Source organism: Ochlerotatus camptorhynchus, unplaced genomic scaffold (assembly GCF_037179485.1).
Source record: "Ochlerotatus camptorhynchus isolate MF236.1 unplaced genomic scaffold, CSIRO-AGI_Acam_v1.1 ptg000027l, whole genome shotgun sequence".
Taxonomy (NCBI): Eukaryota; Metazoa; Arthropoda; class Insecta; order Diptera; family Culicidae; genus Ochlerotatus; species Ochlerotatus camptorhynchus.
In genome coordinates, this window is record NW_027040519.1 from 141,675 (window position 1) to 166,776 (window position 25,102).

Genomic DNA, 25,102 nt, shown 5'->3' on the forward strand with positions numbered 1-25,102 from the left:
AGATACTATGTTTCCAAGAAAAAAAAATTCAAAGAATTACGCCTGTTTGTCTGTGGCTGAACTGTTCGGTAAAATTTGGGCTATTCAATTAAATTGTTTTTAAGCTATTTCAAAACGAAAGCTCCCCTACAATCACATTATTTGATCATTTGAACAAGGTTGAACGTGTTTTGAAATCATTGTTGGGCAAAATAGGCTTTACAATGAAGGTCAAAGTATTACCAAACATTCAACTGTTGAGATTTTGGAAAAAAGTTACCGAACACGACAATAAATTCTGAGTGTGTATATATCGAGATCTTGACTATCTAGGAAGTTGCTGTTTTGACCAAATTTGTTCAGTTTTCTAAGGCCTTATATATGGTGTACAGTTAAGTTGAAAATTTACTCACTACGTGGTGCTAGTGTGCATGTGAACTTCCAAAATATGCTATATCTAACCATTCAGAAGGATTATTGCGTTTATATTCAGTTGTTCCTAATGATTCTTCGAGAGCGTAGTTTATAGGCTTGGGCTTAAGTCGTGGCTTCATTCGCGTGATGAGTAAACTTATGGCCAACCACTACTCGCTAGATGCGCATCTTCATAGAATAAATCTCTCGGACAGCAACATTTGTCGGTGTGGAAACGGTTACGATGACATCGACCATGCAGTTTGGCAATGTACGCCATAATTACGCCACCATAGACCAATTTTTGAATACCCTCGAGGTCCAAGGAAGACAACTCGTGAACTCGTGATCTCTGCTATGTGTTGCTCAGTCGATTTATGTGTTTCTGTAAATTTCTGGTATAAGAATGTAATTCCTTTGTCTTTTGTCTGTCGTGTTAGTAAAGCTAACACGATTGAGCTTTCCAAATAAGCGAACTAGATTTAAAAAAAATAGTTTATTGAGTAAGCTGATAAACTTTGCTGAAAACAGCAATTTTCCAGATATTCAGCCAACTTTGAAATCTCATATGCATACTAGCGCCGCATAGTGACAATTCTAAACAAATCTTATCGCAATTTGAAAGATTTTGGATACCTGAATAACTTTGCCGAAGACCGATTGCCAGGATCTCGTGATATAGCAAACCTTGAAATTTCACAGGCAGAATAGCTTTGTCGGTGGAATAGCACCGCATAGTGGAATAATCTTGAACTCATCTACTCACCAGTTGAAATGTTTTGGCTATCTGAACCACTTTTCTGAAGACAGCAAGTTCCCAGCTGGTCAGGATCTCGAGATATGGTATATACTGGAAGTTCCAGCACATAAACGCTGCATGATGGCAGAATTTTGAGCTAATCTGACCACCTTTCGAAAGGCCTTGATTATCTGAATAAGTTTCCCAAGAAACATTGGAAGCAGAATAAGAGCTTATTCAGGCAAAAATATGCTTCTTCAGCTAAAAACTTCCTTATTCAGCCTTTAATCAGCACAAATTGTTAGTTGAGTTGCCACAGACAGCAACTTCCTAGATGGTCGGGATTTCGAGATACATTACACAATGACTGTTATCATATCAGTAGATTTTCGTTTTTGTTGATGATCATCTCAGTTGTACACTTTTTAGAGGCGAACCAGCCTCAGGTTGAAAGCCTCCTAAATAAAGATAAATCAATCAATCAATCAGTTGTACACTTGTCATTAGCGTGTCAACCTTTTTGACGTTTGATTGTCTTTCCCTATCTAGGACACAGGGATGAATGGATGCCGGCGCCGGTGGTGTAGTGGTAAGCGTGACTGCTTTCTAACACCCCAATGGGTCTGGGTTCAATCCCAGCCGAGGTCGGTGGGATTTTTCTGAGGCATAAAAATCTCTGGTCACGTCTTCCTTCGGAAGGGAAGTAAAGCCGTTGGTCCCGGCCCATGTGTGTTGAATGGGTGCGATATCCTACGCAGGTGTGGAAGCTGCCTTCCTGCACATTCGATTGCCGTCAATGGATGGCAATCGATGTCCGTCGGTGATTGGCACTAGATTGCGGAACAGAGACCGACGTTAAATAAAGGAAATAAGAAGGGATGAATGGATGGTTTGTTTTCCCACTAATTTGTATCCCTCTTGCTCGCACTCCTTCAATTTAAATAGGGCATTAGTGTACGCCGATTAAACGTCAAAAAGTTCAGTGGACAACTTCTCGGATCTGCTCTTCCGATGTGTATTGAGATCCCCAACAACGGTGTCAAATTTGAAAGAATTATTTGATTATGATCTGGATTTGCGGGAGAATTTTAAACGTTGTATGGGGAAATGTATAGAAAACAAAACGAACCTATTCATTTGCTTGTTAAAATTCAAATGTTGCTCAGTTGTTAAAATTCAAATGTTGAAGATATTTTAAAATTACTGAAAAGCTTTTCTGGCGCACTTCAATATCATTGATTCTTAAAAATTAGCTTGGTTAAGGAATATGAATATTCCCTGATAATTCCAGTATTTTCAAGTAAAATTAAATTCCCTGAATATTCCAGGTTTTCATGGTTATCGACACACCGCCGGATTATATTAAATATTTTATTATAAAATTATTCGCTGATTATTCGAGGCAAATATAGGTAGATTTCACATTTATATTAATAATTTATTAATAAAAAATATTGAATGTACTTCATTCAAAAATTACTCGTCGTGCAAAGTTTTAATATCTGCATCATTATGATGTTTTACGAGATGGCCGCTAGAGGCCAACTTTATAGGCGTATCGAATTTGGTGTTTCATTTTCATATCTAAAACGCTGTCCAGACTGGAGAGTTATAACATGTTATAACGGTTGTCAAATAATTGCAACACAGAAACCACCATCAAGATAGCGCTATAACATGTTATAACTCTGTAGTCTGAACGTACTATAAAACGCTGTCCAGACTGGAGAGTTATAACATGTTATAACGGTTGTCAACTAATTGCAACACAGAAACCACCATCAAGATAGCGCTATAACATGTTATAACTCCGTAGTCTGAACGTACTAAGGGCCTTCAAAGGGGGAGTTACGTTTTATATGACTAATACCGCGGATACACTTGTATGACAAACTATGAGCATGAGCAATATTTGTACATATAGTAGTTATGCGCGCTTTAAAAGAAACTACACACTTGTATTACCATGGATGAGCATGAGTTTTATAGTACGTTCAGACTATAGAGTTATAACATGTTATAGTGCTATCTTGATGGTGGTTTCTGTGTTGCAATTATTTGACAACTGTTATAACATGTTATAACCATAGAGGTAACTCTAAGACTAGAAGGTCCCGAAATAACGTGCTCAACTTTTTGGCTCAGCTCTGGTACTCTCTTCGGTCCCAAGCTAATCGATTCACCCCTCGAAGAAACATAGTCCTTTGATTTGTTTTTTCCGTCGATCTTGTTTTCCGTGCTGAGCACCAATGCTACCGACGTGCCAGGAAGGCAGCTCCCACACCTGGACCCTAACCTATCGACCCATCAAACTCATGAACCGGGGACCAACGGCTTTACTTCCCATCCGAAGGAAGGCGTGATCAGAGATGTTATGCCTCAGAACATCCCGGCGGCGCCGACTGGGATTGAACCCAGGCCTGCTGGGGTGAGAAGTAATCACGCTTACCACTACACCACCGGCGCCGTTCCTCGAAACATAGGAAAAACCAATAACCCCTCATTTTATCTGTCAAACTTTCATAGCGAATCAAAACAAACATTGCGTAGTACTAGAATTTCGACTAGAATAGGGTACGTTAATCATTTGCTTGGGACCAATAGGCTACTAAAGTCGTGAGCCAATTTAAAATCGTTAGTTTCGTATTGATTGTTGTTATAACTCTCCAGTCTGAACAAGGCATTATTATACAAATAAGGCTCATGCTTATAATTTGTCATACAAGTGTATCCGCGGCATATTGGGTTGGAAGGGTTAAAGAAATCCCTAAAAACTAAATTTAATCGATTAATTTTGAGACTAAGGGCCCACAACTATTGCATACCGTCCTTATATTCATCCATTCGCATTCCAAAAGTGCGGAAGGTGGTAGATCAACACGTGCAGGCAGAAGGCATAGCCGGTCTTCTGTGACGATTATTTCGAAGAAAGATTCGACTTTAAGTTCAAGTTACACTTGTTGCCAAAGCTAACCACAGTTTCTACAACGTACAACGTATTAAAAGTGTTATCTTCAACAAAATTCGTGTAAAAGTTGTGAAAAAGTATCAATAAAAATTGTTACCACTTACCAGACTTCAATTTTGTTTACGTTCTACACTGAGTGGTGGAGTGGTTAGCTTGACATCGTAGCGAATGCGATGTAGTTTAAATGTGGTAGTTTCATTCCCCTCATTGCATGCGATTCTAACGGTAACATTTGTGTGCGTAAGACCAGAGAGTAAACAAACTAGTTCATTCGTGACTGCCAGCGTCAGGAAGCACTTTAATGAATGGAATTAGTCCGACAAAATTAAACAGCATTATTTACTGCGACCTGTAGCGGAGAGCGAGGAATCATGAGGCCGATCAAAGTTTCCATAGATACGGCCCTATGTGTAGTATTTTATGTTTCGTGCCTTTTTTACTCGTTTTACAAGAACTACGAACTAAGCAACGGTAAGTTCGTCTAAGAAAAAAAACATTACTTATTTACAACTATTTTATATTAATTTACCATTTCAGAGAACCTGCAAAACTACTACTACCTCGAGGAAGGTTGGTCTATTTTCAAGGGCCGTCGTCGTGATGACTACGACTGGGAGTGGGAGATCTACAAAAAGTACGCCATCAGTAATGTGCTGTTATTTGTTCTTCATGCATTCCTGTTTGAGATTATTAGAATCCTACGAGTTAAACAAATTTCTTTAGCGCTGACCATTTTCGGCTGTGGAGCTGTGTTCTACCTTTACGGTTACAAGGTACTGTTAATTTTAATTTTGCAAAACTTTACATTCTTCGCGGTCGGCCAATGGACCAAAAGTGCAACCGTACTTTGGATCAAGGCATTTCTTTGGATAGCACTCATCAACACCGTTAAGATTCTGTTCTTTTACGACCAACTGAACGTGGTACTCGACATCGACAACGATCAGCTGCTAGAGTTTAGTATCATCATTTCATGGAACGTAATCAAATGCACATGCTTTTGCTTGGATCGGGTGAATGCCAGGTCCGATCAGCAAAGCTACAAATTCCTGGATCTATTGGGATATTCATTTTACTTTCCTCTGCTGTTGTTCGGCCCAGTGATTATCTATGATCGATTCAAGGAATGCCAACGAGTAAGTTGGCCATTGGAAAGCGTGAACACATTTGAACGATTGAAGAAACTAGTGCTACGACTCGTCGTATGCTACTTCTGGGCATTGGTAATGGAAGCTGGTCAGCATTTTTTCTACATCAACGTCATTCAATTAGATTTGAAGGTATGCAGTATGGTAAGCAATTAAAAACGGCTGGAATTAGTAATTGTATTTTTTAGCTATTACATCACGTCAACTTATGGGCCCTGTACGGCTTGGGTTACCTGATGGGCCAGTTTTTCTACGTAAAGTATGTTGTATTCTATGGCATTGGGATTGCTTTCGGCAACTTCGATGGTGTTATAATGCCTCATAAACCAATATGCATTGGACGAGTTCATCTCTACTCAGATATGTGGAAATTTTTCGACCGAGGCTTGTACGAATTTTTATTCAAGTAAGCCCAATCAAGTTAGCCTTCTACTGAACACATTTCTACAGGTAACTTTTCCTTACTCACAGGTACATCTACACACAACTGTGCACCAAAACGTCTTCAAATATTCGGAAGATTTTTGCCAGCTCAATAACATTCATTTTCATATACATCTGGCATGGACTGTACACGTTTGTCATGATTTGGTCTGCACTAAACTGGATCTGCATTGTGATGGAAGGTTTTGTGAAAAGTATATTCGGTACCAATAGCAAACTGGGGGCGTTGGTAGGAACGCACGTGTTTGTACTATCTGTTCTGTCGAATTTCTTTTTCTTTGCTCGAGAGGAAGTTGGTTACATTTACATTCGGCGAACTTATTTCGAAAGTATTAATAATTATTTCATGCTCTATGCGGTAGCTTACTGTTTCTTCAGGACAGGAGAGTTTATTAAGTCAATTGATGGCGACCGGAAGTATTCGCTCAAAAAGAGTTTTTGATTAAGCAAGATACAAATAAAAAATGTTCCAAAAGTACCGATGCATTTTATTACTTTTTCCCTTCAACCATTATTATATGATAACCGAATTTAGTTTTGATCGGTGGATCCGTGTAATTAGGAGCATTTATGGTGGAAATAGGCAGTGCAAAAGCAGCATCCTGGAACGGTCCAACCATGGCTCCACGAATTTGCCATCCTAAGTCACCACCCTGTCGAGCCTTGTCCTCGCTGTAGTTTGTTGCCACCACGTTGAAATTTTGTCCTTCCTTCAGTTTTTCCAGAGCTTCCATAATTTTGCCTTGTTTCTCGCACAAAATGTGACGAACCTTCACAGCACTTCCACCCTTTTTTTCCTTGCCACCAGCTGAAAATATCAGTGAATGTTGTTCAGCGCCGATTATTACAACCTTACAATATTCACCTTCGTCTGCTCCCGCGCCACCTTTCTTTCCACCAGCTCCACCTTTTGCCGGGGCAGCCTTTGCTCCTCCTTTAGCATCTTTTTTGGGCGGCATTTATTTCAAATAAAATATTGGGAAAGTTTCGTCTGTTAATGTTAAAGTTAATTCTGATGAAGCCGGGAGTTTATGCAGCAAATACAGCTGTCATCACAAAAGCGTGCACTTAATTTTGAGTTGTTTGGTTTCTCAGTGTACGTTTTCTAATCCGACAAATTGTATACACGCTATTTCTAAACAACCCAAATTTAAGTAGGATCTACTCATATCCGTAAGGTATAAATAAAGTAAAGTAAAGTAAGTACACAGCAAAAAAAAAATGCAATATCGATCAACGTAATTCAAGCTGATGTATGAAATAATGATGTAATAGCAAAAAGCAGATACAATATTACATCAATGGATGTAATTTTGTTCGCCTATGGATCTAAGATTGGGCCCATCGCTAAAAATCTGCTATTTATCAATGTTATCTAGATGAACGCGTTATTGGGACGTTACTAATGGATATTTTGGTTGCTATTGAAAATTTAGTCGATTGCTGTATTTATGTATGAGCCCAAGTTAGGGACACTTAGGCCGACATTACCTGCATTTCCCCTACATCGTACAATGTGATATTACACAACCAATGGATTGACCTGGTTGCATCAGTTTCGATGTAATATTCAACAACTTTTTTGCTGTGAGGGCACGCAATAACCTTAACTCCAACGCAGGCCATTAACTACTGATTTAATTACATTAATTATACAATGTAGAACATTAACTACTTTTTAACTCCATTAATTACAGTTGAAATTTCGTAATTAAAGTACATTTATTACATGTTCAATACTTTTAATTACATTCATACGGATAGATAATTTTAATTACCGTCAGTACTACTTCAAAACGCGTTAATTACTTTAAGTACTTTTGATTGCCTTTTGTATGGCTGGATACCCAAAATAGGGTAAACAAAGTTGGGACTGACAAGATGACGAACGATGTTGCTCATTTGTCATCTTGTCAGTTCCAAATTTGTTTACTCAATTTTGGGTAGCCGTACTTTTGACGGTTATGAGCAGATCCCAGGCATGGAAAATCATTTACATTCAATTTGGTTGTATAGGTGTATTGAGATAAATACATATTCGTTATCTGCATTAAAAATGGAACCGAAATCCAAAATTTCATCCATTTTGGTACACTGAAACCACGGAACTATTTTAAATAAGTACGATTACATTAGCAAAAATCACCATCTTAGCACCCCTTGTTGGGAATTTGTACTGGAGCGAGCTGTCAACGAATAGATTTAGTTTCAACGATCAAAAATTTAAATCTTGATTTAAAAATCGAGATGAATGTCTACGCGATCGATGAAATTATCGTTGTGCTCAGAAAACGAAGCTCTATCAGATGATATAACACGTTCATCTAGAAAAAAAAATGATAAATAGCAAATTTTTAGCGATGGGCCCAATCATAGAGCCATAGGCCAACATTAGAGACATTTCCCCTACACACAAAAAACAAAAATTGTTGCTTTAAGAATAATGCATGATCAAATTAAAAGTTTCCCAAATTTCGTAGTTTCAACTATGAAATTTTTCAAATGTAAAATATTTTTTTTGATTTAAAAGTGTTATTTTCACTTTCGGCTTGTAATTTTAAAAGTCTATTTTTTAGAATAAAAGTTGTAAAATTGTCAAAAAATCTCTTCCTTGCGATGTTTTTGACAGTACTGGACCTGTGTTTCCCGCCAAATTGGACATGCGAAACAAACAAACAAAACAAAAGCAGCTGTGATAATTAGCATGAGCAGCAGCAGTTTCTTGAACTTTTCCACATTTTCATCCACCGGTGCGCTTGTTTCTCTTCTGTAATATTGTAACAAGGTTACAAGTATTCAAAAAAATAAGTCCTAGAATACAGTCCTACACAACCCCATTAAAATTACTATTTTCACACGAGCGAATCGCGTTCCTAGTCTCTGGACTCGAACCGGTCAGAAACGTCAGGCGAGGAATATCGAATGACGACGGGTAGGTAGAGTTTATGCCACCGGAAAAACTCTCCCGAGTGTGTATAATGGGACACGAATTCTGACCTGACAAACTTCGGTTCGATACTGGGTCGTGAAAGTAGACGGCTGTCCAATTGAATGATCTGATCTCAACTGCGTTACCGATCACACGGTCAAAGATAGTTTATCTAGTGAAGGCAAGAATTAAAAGAAGTAGGAGTACCTAGTCGATGTAGAAAGGTCTAGTGGTTAAAAAAAAAAGCCGTTTGCTGAATTAGTGATTTTTTCCGGCTAGGGAAGCCATAGTGTAAAGTGTGAGGACGCTTCGCTTGCACAAGCAAGTGCCAGCCATTTCGAAAGGAACAATCCCTTCAAACAAGGGTGCACCCCTCGGGTCGTGGATCCAGAACGACCGAGCGAAGGACGGATCCCTTCATTGAGGTCGACTCGCCTGGACGTCACCGTACACGTGTTGGACTGATTGGAGTCGGAACAAACGGTTCACTCCTAACCTCACACACGCCATCTGCAGATCAGCCACGTGCATTACCTCTGGGAAGCTTTGCGCGAACGTCGAAAGCACGACGGCTTGGTGAATCCCAACCTCACCATAACCTCAACGTAGCGGTGAGTAGCGAACGTTGCACGGGGAGGGTGTAATACGCTAGCAGAGCCACAAACCTCTTACACGACAAAACGACGGACACCAGCGAACGAACATTTGCCACCCACGCACTCGGCCCACGTATCGCCGAGGCTGAACCACGGACACGTGTCCCGACATCCAGCGCTACAGAAGTCAGGTTAGCACAGATCAAAACCCTATTCGATGTACCCCCTACTAACCCTAGTTTTATGAATAAACACCTGAAATGCACCTCGCAGTGAAGAGATTCGAATAAGTGATCGGACACGTGAAAGAGTGACGGAAGCATTTAAATGGTTAAATTCGCGTGAACGTTGTTAATTATTCCCGTAGGTAAGCAGAGGCAATCCTTCAAAGGAAACCCCTCTTACTGATTTGAATGAGTCTTTCCCCTGTTGGTTAAGTTTTGATTTTCAGAATTCGCAACCGCTTTGCTCGCCTTTTGTTGTTACGAGTGAACTCGCCCTGAGGTCTCAGAGCCGGGACGGGTCTGTTTGAGTCCCTCGCTTCTTCACGGTAGATTCTCGTATCTACCTGGCGCTTAAGTGAAGATTGTAAGCATTCCTAGTTCCAAAACACCTGACCCGTTACAATATACAAATAATAAGATGAAGACATTCGTGGTGACGCTATGAAGTGGAAGGATTGGAAGGATCCTCCAGCTACGGGATTTGGAGGTAAGATGATGAAATTTTCGAAGAGTTTGCTTGGTTCCAATTTTCCTAATTGATATGTTTTGATTTTCAGCAGCCTCGTCAGATTTGCCGGAAAGGAAGGATACTCCCACCATCACCATCACTAGCTGTTCAGCCAACTGTATATATATATGTAATATATATATTTGCGCAATACGCTTGCCATGCTTTGAAGTTCCATAATGCCGTGACCTTTCAGTCAGCATCATATAAATAAACTAAAATATATTAAATTAAATATTTCTATGCTTTATTTCTTTCAAAGTAAAAAGCAATTGAATTAAAAAGAATTCATATTTGAAATGAAAACATAAATCATTGCGATAAAACTGCCCATCTTTTAAATTAAATCCTTTCATGAGTCTATTTAACAAAATAGGTTTTCATATTGACAGTTCTACAATTCGATTTGAAAGTTTCAACTTTTAAAAGTAAAAAACGATTTACTTTTGAATTGACAGTTAGCTGACTTTTGTTTTGAAAGCTAAAGACTTTCTACCAAAAAGAACCAACGGAAACTTTTAATTCTACCAATGGATTTTTCAATTTTACTAACGATAATTTTTTGTGTGTAGGGGCATCCCACTCTAAACTTTGTATTTTTCCCAATATACATATAAAGATCTTAGTGATATCTAAGATACCTTAAAATACTTAAAAATACTTAAGAAATATCAAGCGTTAGTTTATTTTTTTTGGTTGCTATACCAATTTAATTAGCTTGTTTATAAAATGTCAGGTGTTTTATGTTAATATTGGTCAGTTTGTTAAGAAACTAACACTTATTTAATTAAGAGCGTGAACAGGTAGGTGTTTCGGATTATTTCCGGTGTAATCATGTGTCATGTACCAAAAGGAATTAATTCTGAAAGACATGCACACTTAATCTAGCTCGGTAAAATCTCCAACAGCCGATTACCTCGGCATTTACTTTTGCTGATACCTCTGCATAATATCAATTTGTTAGCTGATATCTCAGTAAAATCTTATTTGTTAGCTGAGTCTCGGCAATTCTTTTACTGAATCTCAGCAAAATAAATTGCAGAACTACTCGGCTGTTGGAATCTCGGCAAAACAATTTAAGTGTGTGGGAACCTTTTGTTGTTGTTCGTTAGATTTAAGTTTTATCATTGTTATAGAGAATTTTGTGTTGTTCTTTCAGTCCGCTACGTTCTTGGCTATGTGACAATGACAACGCCCGCCTATTAAACGCATAATTAGATGTGACGAAACCATGCGACCATACTATCACCCATATTCTCGTTCACGTTCGAGCAGTATTTTAAACGAGAATATGGGTGTATTACTCGTACCCAGATCTCTTAGCTTCCCAGCTTCTAAACGCAGAACATGTTTATTACAGTAGAGAATATATCAAAAAGGCCAGTGAACTGAACACAGTTGATAAACATATTCAGAATGATTTAAATTATCGGATTTAGTTTTCTTTATTTTTTCATACGTATAATAAAAACAAACAATCCCCCTTATTCTGCGAGTCACGTGACTCTCTCTCACCGGTGAGGTGACAATTGTCACCTCGTGTGAGGTGAGAGAGAGTCACGTGACTCGCAGAATAGGGGGGAATATGATATGTTCAATGTGATGCTATAATTTCATGACTTTAAAAAATTAACATTCTGGTAGTTGATTCAATAATACACATGGCCAAAAGCTTCCGGCAAGAAACGAATCACACCCAGTGGATCAACAAACTTCCCTTCCTAAATTTTCTCAGGCGTTTTTTGCGCTCCTAAAAATTTATCAGCGCTTTGTCCACGGAGTATTCTCTTGGTCTGCTTGGAATCAGAATATTCTGCAAAAGAAAATATAAAATGATGATCTGCTGCTCGCTGGTAGTTAACATGTGTAGAAAATTTAATACTCATTCATCAGCTGGATCTTATATGTGAGCCATTAAACAATTTAAGATATCACTCGATCGGAAGATATAGTTAAATTTGTACTCAAAACATCGTTTTTTGTAACTAGCTCTTGAAGCTATGCATTTTTGAAATCTGAATTGCTGAAAAATCGAAATAATACTATTGTATACACATAATAAAACGATAGAAATACTTACCCCTTTACACTCATATGTTTTTTTTTATAAATACAAGACGACTGACAACAAACAACTGCACTAGCAACAGGTCATAATAAAAACAAGTGTTACTACGATGGAAATCTAGCCAAGGGTAAAAATACTTTAAAATACCTAAGAATACTTGCGTGAAACTTAAAAATATTTGATTGATATTTGGTATGAAGTTTAGAGTGGGATGCCCCTAGCATTTCTCCTATATTAAAATTGGTATATTTTTCGAAGTTAAACAACCCAATTTCCTGTAATTTTTTTCATCAACAGAATTAGGTAAAATGATATATCTAATTAATGTCGGTTATGACACAGACAAACAGACGTACCACTTCATTGTGTATCTTAGGCTGTGTTCCATTTGGCGAATTTTCACTTAAACTTGACAGATGGAAAATTTTCAAATAAACCTGCTATTCCAGCAGACTTATATCTGACAGACAAGGAATCAATTTTGACACACACCTTCTCGAAAATTGGCCGATCAACAACAGAGGGATTTTCGAACATTATAATTTAGTTTCGAAGTGTCAAATTTAAGTGAAAATTCACCAAATGGACCACAGCCTTAGTTCACGCATTTAACGATTGATTTGAATATTATCAGTTCCGCGAACTTCTCGTCGCAGCGCTGTCATCGGATCACTTTGACGTTTCTATACATTCTATATAACTTTTATGCAATATTGTTTGCGAGTTAGCGAGCAAGCTTGTTTTCCGCGAGAAGAAGCCCGAGAGATGTAGTTACTGAGGTCCTATGTTTTGAGATATTATGTTTTCAAGAAAAACTTTTTCAAAGAGTTACGTCTGTTTGTCTGTGGTTTTGATTAAGGTTGCAAATTCTCATTTCAGCTAAAATATTTTTTTTGGAATAATAAAACCAAAAGATGGTATGATGGCATGTTTTACTTGTAACTAACAAGAAGAGGTTACAAGGTATGCGTTTGAAACATTAAACCTGTAAATTTTGCTTTCTATGAGTCACAATCAGCGATTTTCTGATCGCTGCGTGAGTGAGTGTGTGAAAAATCGCTGATTGTGACTCTCATGAAGTGAAATTAACAGGTTTAATATGTCAAACACATTCTTTGCAACCTCTTCTTGTATCCTACCAATTCAAAATATGATCATGGCATCTAATTATTTCATAATTTAAAAAAAAAACATTGTTTTAGCTGAAATGAGAATTTGCAACCTTGGTTTTGATATTAGCTACATTTGTTGTCAATAACTCAAATTTGTTCGTTGATTTTCCTATGTTTCGAGGGGTGCATCGATTAGCTTGGGACCGAAGATAGTACCAGAGCTGAGCCAAAAAGTTGAGCACATTTCTTCGGGACCTTCTGGTCTTAGAGTTACCTCTATGATATTACATCAATGGATGTAATTTTGTTCGCAAAATCGATGTACATCGTACAACGTTATATTACACAACCAATGGATTGACCTGGTTGCAGCAGTTTGGATGTAATATTCAACAACTTTTTTTCTGTGTGGGCCTTTATGCATGACGAAATAGAGCGGTTAGAACTTGTAATGTAATTTACATTCACTAAAAAACAATGGTGAGTTCTGTTCGCTCTGGTTCGTCATGTATAAGAGATACAGATTTGAGTTGTTGACAAAAGTTTTAGCTAATATCAAAACCTACAATAATTTTATACATCATTTTACGGAATCCTATTGATGAAAAAAGTTAGAGGTAAATGAATGTAAATGAATGTATAAAATGAATGTAAATGATCATCCGTGCCTGGCAGATCCTACTCAAATTTAGGTTATTTAGAAATAGCTTGCATAGAGCTTTTTGAGCCAGAAGTGCTCGAGCCCCCATGACTATACTTAAGTTTGTTTAGGTTTCGCCAACGTATGTTTTATTGCGATTGAAACCTCGGCTGAGTCATAAAAACTGTGCTGGTTTATACTCGGGTTTATACTCGGGTTTATATGCTCTCGTCGCGTAGCCCGTAGCCTGTTGGTTTCTGTAACTTTGAAAAATATACCGATTTTTATACATCATCTGATAGAGCTTCGTTTTCTGAGCACAGCGATATGTTTATCGATCCAGTAGATATTCATCTCGATTTTTAAATCTAGATTTAAATTTTTGATCGATGACACTAATGGTGGTAAGCTCCAACCGGTATTATCCTCGGATTAAATCCCGATCAAGAATGTAAGGCTGCTTTAATGTCGACATAAGAGTTATTTAATACAACTCTAAGCAAACACTTTGCAGATCATCCGAACAGGGACGGTATTAAAAGGTTATCCGAGTTGGAGCTTACCACCATGGAGATTGCTAAAGTATGATTGTGTCAGTGATTTGTTTTCATCGGGAAATTTTTTCGCTATGAAGTTTTTTTCCCGATGAAAACATTTTGCGTATACGTATACGTGACGTAGTGTGCGTACGATAAACGTCAGCAATCTCTATAAATCTATTCGTTGACACCTCGCTCCCATACAAAGTCCCGCCGAGGGGCACTAAGATCACCATTTTTGCTAATGTAATCGTACTTATTTAAAATAGTTCCAGTGTACCAAAATTGATGAAATTTTGGATTTCGGTTCCATTTTTAATGCAGATGACGAATATGTATTTATCTCAATACCCCTAAACAACCAAATTAAAAATATGTTCCAAAAAGAATGGTTGACAATGTTTGGCTCCCGTTTGACAGTTCACGCTGGCTCCCAGTTGACAATCACATTGAGTGAGCCCGCAGTACTCAGAGCAAAACCAAAAGCAACTTATTTTGGCTTTTTAAATGCAGAGTTGTTTTTACCAGTTTGTTCGGAATAACATTTCTTCGTGTGTACCACCCAAAAACAAACGACAGTTTTGACGGCTAACGTTGCGTGCATAGCCAACACGCTAACTCTAGAGTACCCATTAAGTGAGTATCTTGTACACATTTTTAGAACTGGTTCTAAAATGTCAAAAAATGAGTATTTTCGTAATATTGAAAAATGGGTACTTTTTCCCCTTCTTTGAAAACCTGTTCTGGAATAAAAATGACTAAAAGAGATTCATTATTGATTCAGTGCAAAATTGACGGCATTTTGCAAGTGCAAATCAGTTATATATGACGGGATTAGAGAGAAAATGGAAGCCCTAAAAGATCAACTGAACCCAGAAGAGTGCGGAAAACTGAAAGGTAGAATATTTTTCGTTTATTTTGATTTTTCTGTAATTCATTCAGCATTATCTTATTTTGTTTCCGGATGCACTGCGTTAGTTTCAGGTTATCTGAATCCTGTTTCATTACGGTGCTGGTGTGGCTCAATACAGCTTCTATTAAAAGCTTTGAAGGCCCACATCCTGTAGTATCATCCCCAGAAAGCTGGACAAGTTAATGAGCATTTGCCGGATGTTAAGCCGATGGAAGTAAAGCAAGTGCAGGATGAGGATAGGATGGACAAGTATCGCATAAGAAATCCCTTCTATTACCGCAGCAAACCGACAAAAGCAGACCTCAGGGAACTTGCATCGGCAGCTATCTATAATCTATAGATCAAATATTCAATTAATTTTTGCTTGATTTGTACTAATAAAAAAAGTGATTTGTTTGATTATTTTAATTTGAGCTTTGTGTGATGATTTTAAGATGAATTTTGACGTATTTATTATTGATGGTAATGAGTCCTAAAGGCTTGTTTTTTTTCTAAAAAATTGGTACTTTTTCCCCATTACCCAACAACACGATGATTAAAAAATACCCATTTTATGAAGTACTCGTGAAATACTCATTAATGAGTAAAATTGGTTTTACTCATTTCATGAGTTAAGCCACTTTTCTTTGAAATGGGTACTTTTTTACTCATTAATGGGTACTTCGGGGTTAGCGTGAAAGTGATGATGCATGCTTGCATCTGTCATTCATATTTGTAAAAGTTTTTCTTGCGATTGCAACGCAATCGATATATTTATTCTTTATTTTACTGATTTAAAATATGCGTTCCATTGTCGAAAAATAGTGGTAAAGGTTCCCCAGGACACATAGTACGATAATCAAATGCTATTTGTGAGCTAGAAGAAATTTCCCCTAATTAATAAAAAATTTAAGCTACAGCAAAATGTCTCGCCATCGAAATGTACGGACTATGAACTATGATGGTAAGTGGATGTTATTATTTTGAAAGCTAGTTCAGTCTTATAGCGAATTCGTTTATTATCGGGGTTGGAACCAGTTCCAACCCAGTGCGAAACCGAACTTTGTGTCAGTGCGAACCTCAACCTGAGCTAGGTTTTAAAAACAAACGAGCAAACTGACGTTTGTCGGAAAACAAGCAGACCCAATCTTGATACCCGATCCAGGTTGGAACTGAATAATAAACGAATTCGCTATTATTTAATTATTTTTTGTTTGGTAACAGAATACGATGACGACGATGATTATCCGTACGGGCACTCGGTGGAAGATGAGTGCATCTCCCCGACGGACGCCCAACAGTGGATCTTCGACCGAGCTAGAGGACAGCACAGTATGTCCTCTTTCCTTGCCAACAACCGGGACATCGAAGAGGAAGACGACTCTGAACTAGCGGAGGCAGAGCATGCAGCCGTGAATCGTGCGAAAGGTCCACATCACAGAAGGGATTCGGAGGTGAGTTGAATTTACATTTTGTGCGTTGACTATCAACACTGATGATGTTTGGGTCCATGGCAGTGCTATCAGCTACCGGAATTGAACGATGAGGATCGAGCTCGCCTAATGTCCTGTATGGACGAGATAAGGAACATTGTGGGTGAATCCCTCTCCGATCGGCAGCTGGTGGAAGCGATAATGAAGCATAATTACGATTTTGACCTCGCTTTAGATGAACTTCTGAACAGCAACAAGAGTCCACCGCTGTCGGACGTCGCAGAGCAGATTACCACCGTAGAAGTCCAGGAGCCCATCGAAAAAGGTGACTATCTCGAAACCGCTTCGGTGGAGAATGAGCAGTTTGTTTACCATTGAATGGGATTTTATGCGATAGCGTCCTTATGACGGGACTGTTTATCAGTGGTACATACATTTCACAATATCCAGCAAGATCAAGCGTAGTAGTGTTGCCAACTTTGATTGTGTTATTGAAAGTTTTAAAATAACGCTCTAATTGCTCTAATTGTATTGAATGAATTTCGAACAAGTAGATATTTGGAAATTAACGTAACATTTTTTTTTGCATTTCTTTGGAGTTACACATTAATTCAACCTACCAATGATCTTATGTTAAGTGCACTGGTTACCATACTGACGACATGAAAAACAATGTGATGAAATTCAATCAGATACATGTGTTTGCGTGTACAATAGTATTTAAATTGTTCGCTTGATGCTAACAGCGTCAAAACGAATCTGTACTCCCTAGGTGCTGGTGTGTACTTCTAACAAGTTTCCGTTTCTAATCTTTCTTTGCACGTTCAACACATCCTGTGATTCAACCCACTCCTGTACCGAATGGGCGCTTTGCTTGGATTGCTTATGGAAGGTAAGATTTTAAAACACATCAAATATCTTCTTTATCTGTTAATCAAACGGTGAAACCGCTGACGCAAGGAATGCCCCGCTTTACTTTACCGACTGCCCGTTTTGGTTCAAATGTAGCGCAAGTCTCACCTAACAATATGAAATCGGGAATCAATTTGAGTGAGCTGGTAAAATCACGTATGAAAAAACACGAAACGGAAAGTGCCAGCGGCAGTGACGAAGAAACTAGCGAAGACGGTGCAGGCAGCCAGATCTCGCTTATACCAAAACTATCAGACCTGTCGATTAACAGTGATAGTGGCATAGCCTCGTCTTCCCCTGCGGAAAGCATGTTTTCAAACCTAACCGATTTGGCCCGGCATCATCTGCAATCGAAAGGGGAAACACCGATCGGTAGTCCACTAGCTTCAAAGAGCGGGGGTTTTGTAGTACCGAATATTTTCAATACGCCCTCTTCAGGGCCTCCCCCAGGATTTACGCCAAACGTGAAGCGTATACCACAGACCCCACTGGGCAAGAAAGAATGGATTGTCGATCTCAAGTCTGCCCTGATAAGAGACAAATCGGAAATCACTCCGCAGCACCGGAAAGCCGCTCTCCTCTCGGGACAGGATGAACAAGACGATCCAATCAACTACGGATTCATTGATTGTGACATCGTCGAATCAAAACCGGTGATCGATGAGTTCTGCCTCATCGATTCCAGCGCTATAATGAATCGCAAGCTTAGTAATTGTACGGCGATTTCCTCCGCTTTTGGCAGCATATTGTGCGTACGGTATAGGAAACGTATCAAAGTACATGTTCGACATGGATTCGTTTCCAAGCCTGGAGTGGTGCCTTTCCGGTTCAACGTCCCGTCACCGGATGATATCGTTTTGGAACACATGAAGAAGTTCAAAAGATAGTAACACGTTTCACGGCTGTGCATGGTGCTACCGAGTACCTGTATTCCAGCGAACAAGTATATGGCCGTTCCGGGCAGTCAAATTGTGTATTTTTTTTTAAATATCTATCTATATATTTTTAAACAACTCTGTATTTGGTATTGTAGCTTATTTTGCACATAAATTTTCGTATTGTTTTTTCATCGGTGTTCCACAAATCTCAAGGGTTTAAATATAAGATTTTGTTTTATCCATATTTCTAAATTTGGTTCATGTAATGGTATGCAAGATGAAATTTTTTTTTCGAACATTCAATCAATATTCTGATCAATACATTCAAGTGTGGACAGTGTTCATCGGGAACGATACGATTAATAATGAGGGCCTCAAATTAGTCGTAAGTGGAGACATAAGAGAGAGAGAGAGATAAACGCGAAGACAAATAAAATAACTGGCAACATAACGATGCTGTCTACTATACATCTAATCGTTGTTGACGCCTTGCGTGGTTCGTCGTTGTCACATATGCTTCTCCAGTACTCTTTCGCTTCATATAAAACAACTATGCCAAATTTTGATGAATTCGATTATTCAGTATACTGCCGCTATTCGCATAACAGTCCCTTGTCCTGTGGATTTCATATCTACATGAGAATGTTTATTTGTTTATTTGTTATGGTTGCATCAATAGACTAGAAATAGTCCCAATGATGTGTTGTAAAAAAAGTACAGATTATACAGACGACATACATATACTACAGTTACTACAGTTACAAACGAAAATAACTAGGAAAGCATTGTCAAGCTACTAAAAATTTATAAGTCTTAAATTTTACACTTAGCTGTTGGGCATCAAGCGCCTTCGGTCAGCAAAAAAGGCAGAGAATCTTCGGCGAAGCATATTCCGTGTCAAGTGGAAATCGAACATCGACGCTACTCGGTTGAACACTAGCTGCAAGCCGTAAATAGCGCTCCCTATGCTGTAATTAGTTCGAAGAAGTGGAAGTCTCAGCATAAGACTGTTGCGTAGTGATCGAGGTTGAACATTAATGTTCACTTGTTGCAGAATTGCTTCGCAGTCGATTCTTCCTTGCAGAGTATCGGCGACGGTTAAGGCTCTGAAAACATCTCTTCGGATACGTAAGGGCTCGATATTGATCAATTGGCAGCGATTCTCGTAGCTTGGAAGACGAAGTGGGTATCTCCAAGGCTTACGGAGCGCGAAGCGAAGAAAACGTCGTTGAACAGATTCAATTCGCTCGGCCCCATTATTGTAGTTCGGGCTCCAGACAGCAGAGCAGTATTCCAACGTAGATCGTACGAGAGAGCAATAGAGCGATTTCAAGCAGTAAATGTCCGTGAAGTTCTTAGTAATCTTGAAGACAAAGCCAAGCGTTCTGGACGCTTTGTCGACGACATACGATATATGGTGTGAGTATGTCAGCTTTGAGTCTAGAAAAACGCCTAAGTCTTTCACGCAGTGCACCCGTTCGATAGTCGTGCCTAGTAGTTCGTAGTTGAAAATAATCGGTTGTTTCTTGCGTGAGAAAGTAATAACTGTACACTTAGCTGGGTTGACCACCAGTCGGTTTAGACTACACCAGTCAGCAAAGATGTCAATCTGATTTTGAAGAGAACGGCAGTCGGCGAGTGAACGGATGCGCAGAAAAACTTTCAGATCGTCTGCAAACGATAATCGTGGCTCTGTGATAACATGGTGAACGTCGTCGAAGTAGAGGAGAAATACCAATGGTCCCAGATGGCTGCCCTGAGGTATACCGGACTTGCGCAGAAGCTTGCTGAGCGACAAGTACCCAAAGTTACTATCAATTGGCGCTCCGTGAGGTATGAACGAAACCATCTCAAAAGATTTCCACCGATCCCTAGCCTATCAAGCTTAGCGATCGCAATTTCGTGGTTCAGCTTATCGAAGGCTGCCGTAAGATCTGTGTAGATAACGTCCGTTTGGGTCCGAGCAATCAAGCTGTCTGTGATGTAAGACGTTAGGCACAGCAGGTTCGTAGTTGTGGAACGCCCAGTTATGAATCCGTGTTGATCTGTACTTAGATATTGCTTGCAATGCGCATTTAGGGACTCTATGACAACCAATTCAAAAAGTTTTGATACAGCACTCAGCGACGTGATTCCCCGGTAGTTGTTTACGTCGCGTTTGCTTCCCTTTTTATGAACAGGAAACATATCCGCAGTCTTCCAGCAAGACGGAAAGATGCCGCTGGAAAGAGAGAGCTGGAATATGCGGCGCAGTGGATCTAAAAGACAAGTGATGTTCTTTTTAAGAATAATCGACGGAACACCATCGGGTCCGGCCTTAGTTGAAGTCTTAAGTTTAGATGCTGCTCTAGAAATCGTATCTGTAGTGGCTTCGACCATGCTGAGCGTTTGGTTGATCAAAGGAACATTACTGGCCGCAGAAGTAATGATATTAGCGGAAAGTTGCTCGGCTTCAAACATGCCAGCAAATTTGGCTGAGAACAGGTTGCAAATGTCTTGTTGATTTCCAGCAGTTTCACCATTAAAAATCATGGAAGAGGGTAAGCCGACTTCCCTGCGTTGCTCATTTACGAAGTTCCAGAAGGATTTCGGGTGTGATTTTAGCCGCCGTTGAATCCTCCTTTGATAGCGTTGAAAACAGAGACGACTTAACCGCTTATACTCGTGGTTGAGTCTGACATAGTAGCATTTCAGTGGCAGTGTGCGGAGTTTAGTAAATCTTCTGAGAGCAGCATTCTTAGTTCTTTTCAACGAGCGAAGATCTTTCGTCATCCACGGGACGCGAGATTCGATATGGATGATCTTTTTGGAAACGTGTCTGTTAGTGACATATGCCAAGACGTGAGAAAAGGTTTGTGCAGCAATGTTGACGTCTACAGGATCTAGAATATGCTCCCAATCTAGGTTAGACAGCACATGGACGTTATGCGATAGCGGCAGTAAAGGTCTTCTGCTAGATTAGTAACACTTTTGGGACAATTTAATTGGTTGCTGAAGCGATTTCTCGTTTCTCTCTCTTACAATGCTCTAATGTCTGAAATGAATTTCATTCGACAGATTTCGTTAAGTTGTCTTGTATTAATGCGTCGTATGTCATGATTATAACTATAGCGCTCGGAATGTAATAATGTCCACTCATATCTCCCACGGGTTATCTTCTTTCTATCGGTTAGTGGGCGATACAATATCAGTTCCACCGTAAAATGTCACATCTCCCCAGTCACGGTTAAATAGTTGTGTCTATGAATAACCTTAGATTTTAATAAATGATTCTTTGCGTCTCGCAAGATTCCACTTGGCTTCCAGTATCAAAACCAGATCAAAACTACTTTGAATTATCATTATTTTCCGCTACATCAACTTCCCCACAGGCATCGGTGACCGATTGCTGGAGAAATCAGACAAGCTGCTCGTCCAAATACCGTCACTGCTGAAAACGCCAGCTCATGTCGCAGAACCAACTCAACCACTTATCCTCATAACGCCAACGGCAAAGAAAACCAATGTCACAAGAGGCTTCGAAGTGAACAGCCCTCGCATCCAGTCTCCTTCGGTGTCCGGCCGCAATACACCGGAGATCGGTGACGATGCCAAGCAGTCACAAACACCGAAACCTTTGCCGAAGGAGCTTCAGCGCAATGCACAAGAAATGTTCAAGAAGGAACGCGGCAGCGGTAAGCAGCACATCCATATGGTGGTCATCGGTCACGTCGATGCCGGCAAGAGTACGTTGATGGGCCACTTGCTGTGCGACACTGGTAATATTAGTCAGCGGGTGATGCACAAGAACGAACAGGAGAGCAAGAAGCTAGGCAAGCAGAGTTTTATATATGCATGGGTACTGGATGAAACTGGTGAAGAACGGGAACGTGGCATTACGATGGATGTGGGAAGTTCACGTTTCGAGACGGCAAATAAACAGGTATGATTACAGTAAAGATTGATCAAATGAGTTACAGACAGTGTCTGCCCTTAGATTACACTACTGGACGCCCCCGGTCACAAAGACTTCATACCGAATATGATCTCGGGAGCAAATCAGGCCGATGTTGCACTGCTCGTGGTTGATGCTACAAGGGGAGAGTTTGAAACAGGATTCGAACAAGGCGGCCAAACGCGAGAGCACGCCTTGTTGGTACGATCGTTAGGAGTGAACCAATTGGGCGTCGTTGTAAACAAATTGGATACGGTCGCCTGGTCCCAGCAACGGTTCGACGAAATTGTAATAAAACTGAAAGTCTTTCTGAAGCAAGCTGGATTTAAGGATTCCGATGTAGTTTATGTGCCCTGTTCTGGGTTGACAGGAGAGAATCTAGTTAAGGAGCCAACTGATAGCGAACTGCTTAAATGGTACAAAGGACCAACTTTGCTGAAAGTTATTGGTAAGTTCGTATTGAATTATTATAGCTGAATTAAAAAAAACCGATATTGGATTTTACCGCATTACAGATTCCTTCAAAACGCCGGAACGCTCAATAGACAAGCCTTTCCGTATGTCTGTTTCAGACATTTTCAAGGGGACAGGCTCTGGTTTCTGCATCTCAGGTCGAATTGAATCCGGAGTGATTTGCGTGAATGATAAAGTTCTCGTGTGTCCCAGCAAGGAACAGGCAGTGGCTAAAAATATCGCCATCGACGAGGTACAATACACTACCTGCTTTGCTGGTGATCAGGTCTCGGTTACTTTGGCGAACATTGACATCGCTAACATCTCGGTGGGCTATATACTCAGCGACATTTATAACCCGATTCCATTGGCAACTAGGATTCGAGCACGAATCGTAGTATTTAATGTTAAGGTACCGATTACGATGGGTTATCCAGTGCTGCTGCATCATCAATCGTTGATTGAACCGGCAACGATTTGTAAACTGAAGGCACAGTTACACAAGGGAACCGGTGAAGTGGTTAAGAAAAATCCTCGCTGTTTGGGTAACAATTCTTGTGCTTTGGTGGACATTGAGTTTCAACGACCGATCTGCATGGAGCGATACGCAGACTTTAAAGAGCTGGGAAGAATTATGTTGCGCGTCAGTGGCGTTACTATCGCTGCGGGACTCGTAACAGACATTGTTAAGTAGACAATACAGTGTTCAACATTTTAAGCACGACGGTCGTTTGAAAATTCATTCGTTTGCAATAGAAACTGGCAGGCAAAGTTTGATGTTGTTTTTTTATCCTAATATCACAGATCCATATACCTAGTGGTAAGGCAGTAATCTGAAAAGCCATAAACGTCGGCTTTACATCTCCCTGATGGTCCATTACTGTAGGTTAGACTGGCCCACATTTATATGGGAGACATTTTTTTTTCAACGGGCCAACCCCCAGATTTTTGCCATTACCTGGGTAGGAAAACCACTCTCAGAAAATTTCAGGTCATTCGGATGTAACACGAGCTGGCGCTTTTGGTTTAAATTTTAGGGGAAGGTGGGGCAATATGGCAAATGGGGCCACCCGCTTAAAAATTAAATTATTGAAAATATTTTATAAAAATCTGTTGCAGGCTTAATGCTTGAAGCCTACTTCAACTGTCCAGTTCATTTAAGTCTAACAAAATAATTTTCTCTAGAGCAAATATTCGAAAAATGTTAGGCTAGCTTAAAATGTCAAAACTGTTATAAGACTTCTGAATCAGAAAATAAGGTCTATCAGTAGTTTCTTATAACTTATCTTTGATGTTCCTTCAGTAGCTTTGAAAATGGTCTTTTGGTTTTTAAATGACACGATGTTTTTCTAGTTTTTAATAAACATTAAAGATTTTCTTAACAAAATATTACTTAAGTCCATTCGGGTTAATATGAGCACCACTGATATTTCAACTTAAATTCTTCAATTTGTTTCAATTATTCCTTTCATAAATAGAGCTGTATCATATGAAATCACGTTTTGAAGCAGCTGCTTTGGTAAAAAATCAGTCATTCACAAGCCTTGAGGAAGCCCATTTTCGAATCTCCACATTCGAACCCTTCCCGCCAGCAGACATCCCGGTCCTGCGGTTGAGTCGAGAAACGGGGTTTTCCGAAATTTTTTGCCCGACAACGGAACCTACACTACAACCTGCACACCGTTCTTTCGAGACGCTACCTCTACTGCTTCTGGACCACCACCATCACCACTGAGACGCATAGTGGATAGTACTGTGGAAGCTCCCGATTTCTCTGCCTCAGTCGCGCTTAGGTCGGGGGTCTTCCAACCAGCTATTACTGGTAAGTATATTGACGATTCAGCCTCTCCTTTGCCTGATACCGTTTCAACTTCTAGCTGTGTTTCCGGTTCTGCGGCCTCCGCACTAGCCACATCATGTCCATGCATCCGTCCTGCCAACTGCCAGCATGAGATATCCGTCTACTACCAGAACGTCGGTGGTATCAACTGTGATTTCGACGATTTTTGCCGAGAGTTTTGCGTAGCTACCTCGGATCTTTACTACGACATCATTGTTCTCACGGAGACATGGTTGGATTCACGCACACTCTCTCGTCAGGTGTTCGTCGACGATTACGAAGTTTTCCGTTGCGATAAGAATGCTGTTAATAGCTGGAAAGTTTAAGGTTGAGGCGTGGAGCTGTTTTAGTGGCTGTAAATTCTAGGTTTAAAGCGAGGTTACTAGAAAATAATGCTTGGATATGCTTAGAGCAAGTGTGGGCGTCGTTCAAACTGGGCGTTCATACCTTGT

The 25,102-nt window shown here is 39.7% G+C and overlaps 4 protein-coding genes across 4 annotated transcripts in view; 3 read left to right on the forward strand and 1 right to left on the reverse strand.

The window, feature by feature from the left end:
• The window catches only part of LOC135708320 (uncharacterized), a 501,509-nt gene that overhangs the window by 20,570 nt on the left and 455,837 nt on the right, over positions 1 to 25,102 (forward strand). The gene's annotated exons all lie outside the window — the stretch shown is intronic.
• On the forward strand, positions 4,087 to 6,170 carry rasp (protein-cysteine N-palmitoyltransferase Rasp). Its single transcript, XM_065230290.1, has 4 exons — positions 4,087 to 4,571; positions 4,638 to 5,380; positions 5,437 to 5,654; positions 5,720 to 6,170. The coding sequence occupies exons 1-4, from the start codon at positions 4,472 to 4,474 to the stop codon at positions 6,132 to 6,134; spliced, it is 1,476 nt and encodes a 491-aa protein (XP_065086362.1). The 5' UTR covers positions 4,087 to 4,471; the 3' UTR covers positions 6,135 to 6,170.
• LOC135708299 (peptidyl-prolyl cis-trans isomerase NIMA-interacting 4) lies at positions 6,160 to 6,707 on the reverse strand. The gene is made up of 2 exons (XM_065230300.1): positions 6,558 to 6,707; positions 6,160 to 6,500 (listed from the first exon to the last, which is right to left on the reverse strand). The coding sequence occupies exons 1-2, from the start codon at positions 6,649 to 6,651 to the stop codon at positions 6,184 to 6,186; spliced, it is 411 nt and encodes a 136-aa protein (XP_065086372.1). The 5' UTR covers positions 6,652 to 6,707; the 3' UTR covers positions 6,160 to 6,183.
• On the forward strand, positions 15,939 to 23,577 carry HBS1 (translation elongation factor EF-1alpha (GTPase) HBS1). The gene is made up of 6 exons (XM_065230311.1): positions 15,939 to 16,164; positions 16,425 to 16,654; positions 16,718 to 16,958; positions 21,795 to 22,345; positions 22,400 to 22,805; positions 22,873 to 23,577. The coding sequence occupies exons 1-6, from the start codon at positions 16,125 to 16,127 to the stop codon at positions 23,502 to 23,504; spliced, it is 2,100 nt and encodes a 699-aa protein (XP_065086383.1). The 5' UTR covers positions 15,939 to 16,124; the 3' UTR covers positions 23,505 to 23,577.

Excerpts from the sequence above, each read along its gene's own strand:
- rasp (XM_065230290.1), top strand. The coding sequence starts at position 4,472 with ATGAGGCCGATCAAAGTTTCCATAGATACGGCCCTATGTGTAGTATTT. Across the intron at positions 5,381-5,436 it reads TCATTCAATTAGATTTGAAG|CTATTACATCACGTCAACTT; the intron begins GTATGCAGTATG and ends TGTATTTTTTAG. Across the intron at positions 5,655-5,719 it reads TTGTACGAATTTTTATTCAA|GTACATCTACACACAACTGT; the intron begins GTAAGCCCAATC and ends CCTTACTCACAG.
- HBS1 (XM_065230311.1), top strand. The coding sequence starts at position 16,125 with ATGTCTCGCCATCGAAATGTACGGACTATGAACTATGATG. Across the intron at positions 16,655-16,717 it reads ATCACAGAAGGGATTCGGAG|TGCTATCAGCTACCGGAATT; the intron begins GTGAGTTGAATT and ends GGTCCATGGCAG. Across the intron at positions 22,806-22,872 it reads AACTTTGCTGAAAGTTATTG|ATTCCTTCAAAACGCCGGAA; the intron begins GTAAGTTCGTAT and ends ACCGCATTACAG.
- LOC135708299 (XM_065230300.1), bottom strand. The coding sequence starts at position 6,651 with ATGCCGCCCAAAAAAGATGCTAAAGGAGGAGCAAAGGCTGCCCCGGCA. Across the intron at positions 6,501-6,557 it reads TGGCGCGGGAGCAGACGAAG|CTGGTGGCAAGGAAAAAAAG; the intron begins GTGAATATTGTA and ends TGATATTTTCAG.